Genomic DNA, 12500 nt, shown 5'->3' with positions numbered 1-12500 from the left:
GAGACCGACCAACTTGCCTGAGGACCGATGGCTATCTGCCAACACAGTTGACTCTACAGAAGGACTGCAGACTCAACTGACCCAGATTATGACAAGCATAAACACACTGATGCCACAAGCACAGGACAGTACGCATCGTGACATCACTGTGTTCGTCCAGTACTTGACTCAACGCTTGGAGTAAGTGCCTCGATGATACCAGAAGCCGTTCTCCGAGCAAGTCACCAGGCTTTGTCACAGTTTGGAGGGACCCGAGGAAGAGGATGCCATGACGAAAGAGGCCATGGCTCGTGGGGGTTGTTCCCACTGGATGCCCCCACGAGTTGATAAAGAAACGCAGACCAAACCCGGAACTTCGACAGCTTCTGCAGTGCAACCGGTTCGGGGATCACCACACCAGTGGTTCGCGTCTCAACCCCAACCAGTGTTCTTTTATGATCCCCACCTTCAACAGCAGTAGGTATCTCATCAGGTGTACTCGACACAGGCAACACGGGTAGCGACACCGTCATTCTTCCCCAGTGGACGTTTGACACCACTAAACTTCTCTCCTCGGCCTTCCACTTCTTCGCTGTCGCCGTTGGTCAACAGTCTCTTGGGAGACTTGCGGCCCCCTACCCCTGGCGCCAGTATTTCGACACCGAAACCTACTGCCTCAGAGGATCCACCCACCTACGACTTGACCATCTCTCCAGGTGGCAAGGAGGACATTGAACCCGAATCAATGGAGTGACTGTCAACAATTTGTAAATAAATAAATAGAATGTTATTTTTAATAATAAATTGTATTTTAGTTATTTTCTTAATATTCAATGATTTGGTAAGTTTTATGTCATAATTTTTCTTTTTGTAATAAATATGTTGAAATACTGACTTCCATTTACATTCTCCTTATTGATGTTTAATTTATGTCATGACAATATATATGAGATGATTGGGTGAAGTGAAATTGAATGTGAAAAAGCATGGCCATAAAGAATAATAACCTTGAAGAAGTATAACAGGAAATATAAAATGAAATATATGTGAAATATGAAATTACTGAAATGAATACAAACTTCGGAATAAAATAAACCTTTGAACTATAAAAAATGCAATTGAATAATGAAAGAGCATGGCCATAAAGAATAATAACATGAAGAAATGAAAAAGAAATCTTAACATGAAATATGATATATGAAATATGAAATAAATAGAACTCGGAAAATAACCTAAACTATAAAATGAAATGTAACATGAAATAAATATGGCCATTAAATGATATAATAACATACAAGGTAACGAACAAAAATATAATATAGAGAACATGATCAAATTAACATGAACACATACAAATATGATAATGAAACAGTAATTAACATTGACTGGACATAGTTATTAACATGGGAACAATGGAAAATCAGTACCATACTAAAGACATATTGACCTCAGTTGATAGAGAGTTTTTCCCAACTAATTATTATTATTATTATTATTATTATTATTATTATTATTATTATTATTATTATTATTATTATTATTATTATTATTATTATTATTATCATTTTAAAAATTATGGCAATGGCCAAACAAGCGCTGGGACCAACGAGGTCGTTCGACGTTGAAAGGGAAATTGAGGGTAAAATGGCTTGAAAGATGTAACGGGAGGAAAACCTCAGAGCAGTTGCACTATGAAATAGTTAGAAGGTGGAGAGTAAGTTGGAGGAAGGAAAATGTGAATGGAGGTACGATAAAAGGAATGAAATGGGTTGTAACTAATGCACAAAGTGCACCGCATCAGGTGCAATGATGGCACTAACCAACCACCCCCCCCCTCCCCCACACAAATAAGCATGGACGTTAAAATGAATTTACTTTGCCCCAAGGGATGATCAGATCTACACCCATGGGTATTTTAGACTGAAAGGAAGTGAAAGGTATCCCACTGCGTACATACAAACACCTTTTCAGGATACTCTGGGTGATTGGTGAATGTCTACTTATCTCCAGAAGTTAATTATCAATCTGTCATACCCGATGAATTTATTCTTTGATGTTGAAATGTCTTGTTGATGAAATCATGAGTTCTTTGATTTATTGTTTTAAATGAATTTGTCCTTTGATCTCGAAATGTTTTGTTGTTGATAAAATCATGAGCTCTGATTTATTGTTTTAAATCAATTTGACCTTTGATATAGAAATGTCTTGATTTTCACAAGATCATGATGATTTCGAAATGTCTTGATATTGATAAAATCATGATCATGAGTTCTTTGATTTCAAAATGTCTTGATATTGATAAAATCATGAGTTCTCTGATGTATTGTTTTAAATCCACTTCTCCTTTTGATATGGAAATGTCATGATTTTGATAAAATCATGAGTTTTTTTTATTTATTACTTTAAATCAATTTCTGCTAGATCTTTAACTCTATCAATGATTCTGGCTGCTTTTAGATTTTTCGCTTACTCGGGGAGTAAGATTACAAACTACTTCGTTGTTGTTGTTGGGGTGGGGCCAGTTAGGAAAGGTCTATAGAAGAGCCTAAACAGATATGAAAAAATGTTTCGCGTTGAGCTAAAGATACAGGAATTTTAGGATAGGATAGTTATGATTTATTTATAAAATGAAAATGTTAAAAACAGTACAGAAAAATTATTTCATATAAAATATTGTGAGTTTATTGTAATTTTCGTTGGTTTAACCACGTTCCATTTGACCGCATATTTTAGCACGTTTTAATTTACGTTTAAAGTTTAGGAATATAATGTTTACAACTTATACGCGCCGGGAAAATCTTGCACGCTTTCAGAGTAAGATGGAGGTGGGATTACGCCTTGTTTTGTTTCATTTATTTTAACATCACTTACGACTTCTACTGTCTCAATAAAAAAACCATTACCAAAGATTCATTATCATACTAAAACTACCTAACTTTAATGCGTTCTTTTTTTCACTAGATTACTTTATATTATAAAAAATTAAACTTATTTTCTTATATCCCAATCTTGTTATAATCCCGAAGTTCTCTAAATAAATTAAGGCTAAGGATTCTGTCTCAAAGCCAATCCCATCACTTAAGATTAATTATCATACTAAGATTTCCTACCTTTAATACATTCTTACTTTCATTCGATTATTTTCAAATATTTATAAAAAATAAAAAAGGTTTTTAATCTGAATCTCTAAATAAAGAATAATTAGTTACGAATCAATAACATACTAAAAAATATACTGAACGTTATTACTTTCCGCTTTTCATTTGGTTATTTCAAAATGTTTATAAAAAAGTTTTTCATCCTAATCTAGATTTAGTTTGGATTCATTAAATTACAACAGAGGATTCTGTCTCAATGCAAATCCCATTACTAAGATTCATTAAAGTACTAAGATTTCCTAACTTTAAAACATCCATTACTAAGATTCATTAAAGTACTAAGATTTCCTAACTTTAAAACATTCTGCTTTTCACTCGATTGTTTTAAAATTTTTAGAAAAATAAAAGTTTCTTTCATCCCAATTATCATCCTAAGACTCGATAATTTCAAAGTATTTCAAGGAAATAAGTTTAATTTTTTTTATCCCAGTTATCATACAAAGGTTTCCTAACTTAAAAAAATATAGCTTTTCATGAGATAATTATAAAATCTTTAACTAACTAAGATTTCTTAAGCTTAATAAATATTGCTTTTCATTCGATTATTTTTTGAATGTTTATCAAACTACGATTTCCTAACTGTAATAAATGTCGCGTTTCATTCGATATAATTAAAACGTTGAAGGAAATAAGGTTTCTTTTTCATCCCAGCTATCATTCGAAGATTTCCTAACCTTAAAAAATATCGCTTTTCATTCGATTATCTTAAAATGTTCATAAAAATAAGAAGAATTGCTTTCATCCCAATATCGTTTTATCTCGAAGTTCCCTAATAACAGCCAAGGCCCCGAAACAGGATGAGGGTAAATACTTAAGGTTTACTGGCAAAGTTTTAAGTCCTGGAGAGTCTCAGAAATCGGAAGGATTTTGGAATGAAATCATTCTCAAACAAGGTTTAGAGCGAAGCTCCTTTTTAAGAGATGGTCCACGGTAAACCAACATGGAGGAAGTCCTTTCATAAGCTTCGGAAAATAACGTAAAAAAAATAGAAAATAAAAATAAAACACACACACACACACGAGATGGCCAATCAATCTTTGTATCTTCATGTTTGTGTTCTATACATCGTCTTCCTATTCTTTATTCGTTATAAAACTCTTTTTATTGGAAAAAAACGCACGAAATGGTCAATCAATCTTCGTATCTTCATGGTTGTGTTTTATACAGCGTTTTGCTACACTTTATTCGTTATAACTCTTTATTATTATTACAATTATTCTCTCTCTCTCTCTCTCTCTCTCTCTCTCTCTCTCTCTCTCTCTCTCTCTCTCATGTCTGCAATCTATTGCTATCGCGAGGTTGCAAATCTCTCTCTCTCTCTCTCTCTCTCTCTCTCTCTCTCTCTCTCTCTCTCATGTCTGCAATCTATTGCTATCGCGAGGTTGCAAATCTCTTCTCTCTCTCTCTCTCTCTCTCTCTCTCTCTCTCTCTCTAATGCTATTGCGAGATTGGAAATAGAATTGCCAGTGTTTTTCTCTATTTTCCATCTCTCTCTCTCTCTCTCTCTCTCTCTCTCTCTCTCTCTCTCTCTCTCTCTCCTGATCCACGCAAAACGTAACGTCGTTTCTGAGGCCATTCCCCTCAATCTTTTAAGGTTCAAAGGAAAAATCGTGAGATATTTTGGGGGTGATTTTGGTGACCGGATACGAACTGACTTTTCATGGGTCTTCACTTATCATACCAATCGACCTTTCGCTCTTTCCTTCTTATTGGCTGAATTCGGGAGAGGCCTAAGTTCGTTCCATTCCGGTGTAAAGAGGCCTGTCTTTGAATAACCCCATCCGTAAGGGTGTTTTATCTCTCTCTCTCTCTCTCTCTCTCTCTCTCTCTCTCTCTCTCCAGTCTGCAATCTACTGTTTTCTGATGTTGCTTGTGGAATGTTCAGTGTGATCTCTCTCTCTCTCTCTCTCTCTCTCTCTCTCTCTCTCTCTCTCTCTCTCGTCTTATATGTGACCTTTGAGGAGAAATAAATTGAAACTTGCAAACGGCTTATAAATGCTGATATTTTCTTTTATAATAATAAAGTGTGGCGACGTCTAACAAATAACACATTCTAATTTACTAGAGCGTTTGCCTTAATGCATGAATAGCTAGTATGATTAGACTTCCAAACATCCACCTGTTATTATTTTTTTTCTTTTCGTTTTGTGGGGGATCGGGTGATCTTCGTTCATAAGAAATCAAAATTCATATTATAATTATAATGATAGTCTTTAACATTACTCCCCAACCATACAAGAAATAATGGATGGAATCTAGAACTGAAGAGATACAACACATCCCATTGCGGGAACTTCTTTACATACAAGATATGTGACACGTGGAATAAGCTACCATCAGAAGTTGTAAACAGCAACAATGTGGAAGAGTTTAAAAGAAAGCTAGACAGAATCATTACGACACTGTGAATGCACAATAAAACCTGCTCTTACAGATAAGTGAGCACACGATGTCTCCTCGAATGGACTAACTAGTCTTTGAGACATCCTAATCCTTGAAACTTTAAATTATAAAAAAAGTACAGGTCCTGAATTGCCGGGTCGAAGTGAAGTGTAAAGTTAATTTTGCCTGTGAATCTTTAAAGCGAAGATACATGACAAAGAAAGAGGTTGGGAAGTTTCTTAAAAGTCACGAGAAACTACGAACTACGATGGACAGGAGTTGACATTTATTCTCCAGTTGCATTAAACCAGAAAAGAAAGATTAACAAAAAATTTATAATGCACCCTGACCGTCTATAAATCTCACATTTATTTTTTATTTTATTTATTTATTTATTTTTTTTTTTTTGCTAGAATAACATCGAACTAAAATATCTTGTTTGCTGTTTTCTTTTTCAAGTTTCTTCTTTAGTTTATAGCGTTCATCGGCACTTTATCTTTCCTAAACTGATCAAGTTTCCATTGTACCCAAAACTTTGTAAGTCCCGTTTATTTAAAACGTACTGAAGAGCTCTTCTATATTTTATGTCAAAAAATTACGAAAAAGAAAAAAAAAACATTGCATTAGGAAAACCTCATTCTTTCTCTCTAGTACTGAACTTTCCAGCATCCTATCTGTACAATAGGCTTTATACAAGAAGTGACAATTTATTTATATTAATAGAATGTCAGACCTTTTACTTATGCTTATGCATTACATTATGTACTCATATACATTATGTACTCATAATACTTTCTGTTCCAGGTACGGCGCCATATGACGTGTCTACAATCAACGATGGAGGTAAATTAAGAAGCCGTTTATATTCCTTATTAGCATTTACGATAATTCTATACCATGCGAAGAACACTGCTACTTGTGTGGTCAATATTCGATCTGTACTCATTAGTATTTTGCTCTTAAGATTAATGATTTTATCTTCGATCAAAAAAATAATAACAAGGTGAAGAGAATGGTTAGGCAATACGATTGTTTACACAGTTTAGTCCTTTACAAACTTATTAAGAACGCTTGATTAATATTTTCTTCTCTTGTCCAGCTTAACTTTTATAAAATTAACAAGAACATTTCCTTAAACTAAGTGCCCAATTTAAGAACAATGATTTCATTATTTTCAGATACTAACATATTTCTTTACAGTTTAATCCTTTACAAACTTATTAAGAACGCTTGATTAAGATTTTTCTGTTGTCCAGTTTAGCTCTTACAAAATTAGAAGAAATAAGACTTCCTCAAACTAAGTGCCCAATTTAAGAACAATGATTTTATTATTTTAAGATTATTATTTTTTACAGTTTAGTCCTTTACAAACTTATTAAGAACGCTTGATTAAGATTTTTCTGCTGTCCAGCTTAGCTTTTGCAAAATTAACAAGAAAATTTCATTAAACTAAGTGCTCAATTTACGAACAATGATCTTTTTTTTACCTTTTTTATCAAACAAAAACACTCACAGTTCAAAACTGTTCCCAAAAGACTGATTGGTAATTTGTGATCCTTCCGGAAAATGATGACAAATGTAATTAATATTCATTACAGGTCAAATTGATGGAAAGTCATAATTAAACATTTTAAAACCACTTTATCCTTGATTAATTAATATCTGGTGACTATGAGATCAGTTAACCTATTTGTTTGCAGTGATTAAATATATTTTAAATAAACATAAACAAAACGATGGAATCTTCGATGCATTATGAAGAAACGTAATTTTTTTTTACACAGCTTTCCATACAAAATTACATTACAAAGTAACCAAAGCATTAGAGTGGAAAAATTATAAACGAAAAGAATGGCATAAATTACTTTTCCGTTCATGAAAATAATTGAAGTGTTTATATGGAAATCTTACACATAATTACAAACAAAAACGTACGTAAAAACAGGCCAAAAACAGAAAACAGATAAAAGCGGAGCAAAAAAGAAAGAAAAAAAAAACAACTCCCAATAACTTTTAGAGATATAAATATTTTTACACCTTCCGAGCTGGGGAACAAACCGCAATTGGCCGCGAAATTTTGTTACTGGAACTATTCCTCCTCCTCCTCCTCCTCCTCCTCAACTCCCCGGGGCATCGCAATCTTTTTCTCCCTCCCGCCCTGTCGACCGAACACAGCAGCCTTAGCAAATAATTTAGTTGATTAAAATTGTTTGTCGAAAAAAAATAAATAAATGAAATTCTTTCTCTCGCCTCCTGACATTTTCTTTTCCTTTTTCGGCCACTACACGTTTTTGTCTAGAGAAGGGTTTATTTTACGTCATGATTTTATTACCGTCGGAAAACACTGTAGGTTTCTGTTTGTCTGTCCGTCCTCGCCTTTTCTGTCCCGTCCTCAGATCTCAAGAATGACTGAGGTTAGAGGGCTGCAAATTGGTACGTTGATCATTCACCCTCCAATCATCTAACATATCAAATTACAGCCCTTTGGCCTAAGTAGTTTTCATTACATTTAAGATTAAAGTTTGCCCGGATCATGCCACCACCGGGCCTTAGCAGAACGTTTCATGGGTCACGGCTGAGAGTTTTATACAGCATTAGACGCTGTACAAAAACTCGATTTTCGGCGCACTTTTTATTTGTTTCTTGCCGGTCACAAAATCAGTTATTCTTTTGTCTTCTTATGATTTTACCCGGAAGGAGATGAATCTTCTATCAGGAGCCAGGTTTCGAAATCCTTTCACATTTTTCTAAAATTTCATTGTAAAAAGATCATACTGTTTCCTTATTTACTTTTCAACTTGTGCTATATCTGTAAAAGGAAACACGTTCATTTTCAAGGCTGTAATTTGTTTTGTCGTTTCGTCTCTTTACGATAACACCAACCGAATTAATAATAATCTGGGTCAATTTTCATTATGGCACTTTATAAATTATTAGATTAATTACCACTTGCTGTTGCCTGTATTCTTTTTATCTTAATTCGCATTGGCACTGTAATACGTAATTGAGAGAGTTCTAGTAATTTTCCAATTCTTATCAATAACGATGGAACGATTTCTATTTCTTAAACACGAATTCCATTACTTTTTGCATGTTGCTTGAGACCCAAAAGGCAGCAAAAGAATTAGTTCCCGTTTGTAATGTTAATTCTAACAGGCATTCTAATAACGTCATTGTGGCATTCCTTTTAACCTTCCAATTTTAATCAATAACAATAGAACGGTTTCTATTTTGTAAACATGAATTTCATTTTTACTACACGTTGCTTCAGACGAAAAAGGTATAACAAAATGGATAACGTCCATAATATTAAGAATCATTTGCATTCTAACAGATAATTGTGACTTTCCTTTTGATTCCCTCAATTCTATCAATAACGACGAAACGAAATATATATTTCGCAAAGATGAATTTACCTACTCATTACATGTTGCTGGAGACGAGCGAGGCGGCAAAACTTACGTGGTACAAAAAAAGCAATGTCATTTAATTAAAAGTTTGCGGTCGAAAAAGATATTCTCCTTCGCCGTCAAAAATCTAATTATTTCTCCGGGAAAATTTGACATTTAAGACTCTGCGCCTGAGGACAGGGAAAACTCTAACTCGGCCTCAACCACAACAGAATTAAATTGTTGATATCCTGGCAAATACGCGTCATGCAAAAGATTTACTCTTTCAGTTTGTGCCGATGTAAACATTTTCAAATATCCAATATTCACGACAGAGAAGAAGTCTGTCTCAGTGTATCCTGCGCGAATTTTTATGTATTTCATTACGCCATTGTATATATACAATATATTTATATATATATATATATATATATATATATATATATATATATATATATATATATATATATTTGTATGTTTTTCTACGCATATAAATATATATATATATATTATATATATATATAGGATATATACTATATATATATATATATATAAAAGCATAAAATAGAAAACGACTACGGCATATCCAAGCCCATACGCAAACCATCCATTCACGATATAAGAAATAAAATTTAATAAAAGAAGATAATTAGATGCAGCTCGCTTGCTCTTCAAGATTCAAGTCCCACCGCACACTTACACACTTACACCCAGGCCTCCTCAGGTGTCGCAACGACCTTGTTGGTGAATAGACCGTCTTCACACTTCACCTTCAAGGTGCAAGAGGAATTGCAGGCGAATGAAATAGAGTAACTTGTTAGCGTCCCCGCCGGGGGGGGGGGGGGGGGGGGGGGGGGGGGGGGGGGGGGGGGATGTGACCCGTCAATTTGGCGTTTGCTGGGAACTAACAAAAAAATAAATAAATAAATTAAAAAAACGCCGAATCTCCTTCGGCCCAATCGAATTTTCTGCACAACGGATAATTGAGGCCCATGAAACTTTCTGCCACTGCTCGGTGTTGGCCTGTGCTAACTTCAACCTTGAATAAAATAAAACCTACTGAGGCTAGAGGGCTGCAATTTGGCATGTTTGATGATTGGAGGGTGGATGAACCACATACCAATTTGCAGCCCTCTAGCCGCGGTAGTTTCTAAGATCTGAGTGCTGACTGACAAAGTACCGACGGAAGGGACGGACAAATTGCTCTCCCAATTGCTTTCTTTGACAGAAAGCTACTAAATGGTTGGTTTTCTTTGGAGGGATCAATGCGAGTCAGCCTCTCCGTTTCAAGACCAATGCTACCATGAGTATACTTCAAATAAACTCCTCCGGTCTACTTGATTCCCAAGTCGGGTATATATATAACTGTATTATATACACTTGCCACGCTGCATTCAAAGACAACCCATCCCCGAAACATATGTAAATAGAATACCAGTTATAATACAATAAATATTCAGCAGAATATTGATAGTGCCAAATACCAGTGGCAGGCAATATTAAATTGTCGATACCTTTTATCACACCTTTTTCATATTTGCCATTTTTTCTCTTGTAGCTTTTCTCATTTTCTGTAAAATTTATGGGGGATTCGTTGCTATTGTTAAATATTCTTTTCGCTTTTGCGATATTTGAACGAATAGAGTGCATGATCGTAACGAATGCATAAGCCAATTAAAAGTGAAGGTGCAATTCGCTACAAAATAGCACGAAACCTTCCGTGAGTAATTAGGCCCCTGATTTGAGGGGAAAACAATATATACACACACACACACACACACACACACACACACACACACACACACACACATATATATATATATTATATATATTATACTATATATATATATATAATTACTAAATTTATCGTCATCTGCTAACCAAAGAAATATATAAAATATAAATATAGATATATATATGATATATTATTATATATATTTATATATATATATATATATAATATATATGGTATATATATATATATATATATATATGTATATATTTATATATAAATATATATATTATTAATATATTATATTATATATATATAATATATATATATATATTATATATATATATATAATTACTAAAGTGTTGTCGTCAATATGCTAAGCAGAAAAAAATTTAAAAATATATTATAATTTTATATACATATATATAATATATAATTATATATATATATATATATATATATATATTATAGTATATATATTATAATATATATATATATAAAATATATATATATACATATATATATATATATATATATATATCGAGATATACACATTATTATATTGATACAATTCACCTGCATATTAATAATTTACTTGCATTTTATCTGTTTGTTTATTAGTTAGTTTTTTTTTTTCGCGCTCCCTATTCTTTGTATTTTCCTTTACCTTCTGTTGCTTCTTTCTAATGAACACCATAATATTCTTTGGAAGCTGGAATTTCATATGAAAGGCTTCTGTGGGTTTGTTCCAATAATAATAATAATAATAATAATAATAATAATAATAAATAATAATAATAATAATAATAATAATAATAATGAATAAGGTCCACCTTCCAAGTACCAAAAATGTAACATAACACCTATTAGCAAAGCTCATCCAGATTTATATATATATATAATATATATTATATATATATATAGATTATATATATATAATAAACACGTTTGCATTTCCTTTTGTACTATTTTTGCAACAAAAAAAAAAAATTTTGCCATGCGGATAAAAATATTTTAATAAAAAAAAAGGATAAAACAAACGGCAACAACGTAAACAGTTTGTGCGAGAACGCTCTACAGTGAAACCCAATCGTCGTGACGTATTTTTGCAAATATTTGCAATGTAAATCAGTCTCCACTTTGCATGAACCATGCAAAGGAGTCATTTGCATGCAATCTGTTTCCCTTTGGGATGGGGGTACTCTTGCGGTATGAATGTCGACGTCATAAATCTCTCTCTCTCTCTCTCTCTCTCTCTCTCTCTCTCTCTCTCTCTCTCTCTCTCTCTCGTTGCGGACCCCATGAGGAAGGTACAAGGAAATATGGCACAGGTTATTTTTGCTCCAATGGTACGCTCCTTGAATCAGCTTTATGTATGAATGACTGAATCGATCAGTCTCTCTCTCTTTCTCTCTCTCTCTCTCTATTATTGTTCGTTTTTGCGTGGCATTATATATATCTATATATATATATATATATATATATATATATATATATATATATATATATATATATATATATATATATATACAGTGATAATAATTTCGTCGTCTTGATCAACTAAATAATTCCCCATGGCTTAACATATATGAAAATATATCCTTTCCCAGGTAGAGCGAGCTGGATGTTAAAAAGGACATTCGTAGCTTAATTAATCCATGTATACGAATCACGTATTTATGTGATAAAAAAATCATTCACATAGATACAGCACAAACACAAACATTCGTCTATCACCCGCTCCTCTTTAATATTTCAATTACCACGAAGTTGCCTCAGTGAACCTTCAACATTCCACATTATTATCATCATTATTTCCTTCTCCTCCTCCTCCTCCTCCTCCCCCTCTTTTGCAAGTGG

General features: G+C 33.3%; 1 protein-coding gene across 1 annotated transcript in view; it reads left to right on the top strand.

The window, feature by feature from the left end:
* Positions 1–12500, top strand: part of LOC135196805 (kin of IRRE-like protein 1) — a 277078-nt gene that overhangs the window by 183510 nt on the left and 81068 nt on the right. The window contains exon 2 of the mRNA XM_064223597.1: positions 6324–6362. Within this exon, the coding sequence (XP_064079667.1) occupies positions 6324–6362 (39 nt within the window). The remainder of the gene's footprint in view (positions 1–6323; positions 6363–12500) is intronic.

The sequence above is a fragment of the Macrobrachium nipponense genome, chromosome 23, assembly GCF_015104395.2.
Source record: "Macrobrachium nipponense isolate FS-2020 chromosome 23, ASM1510439v2, whole genome shotgun sequence".
In the NCBI taxonomy this organism is placed as follows: Eukaryota; Metazoa; Arthropoda; class Malacostraca; order Decapoda; family Palaemonidae; genus Macrobrachium; species Macrobrachium nipponense.
The sequence above is the reverse complement of the archived record's forward strand: the minus strand, read 5'-3'. Positions and strand labels throughout refer to the sequence as shown.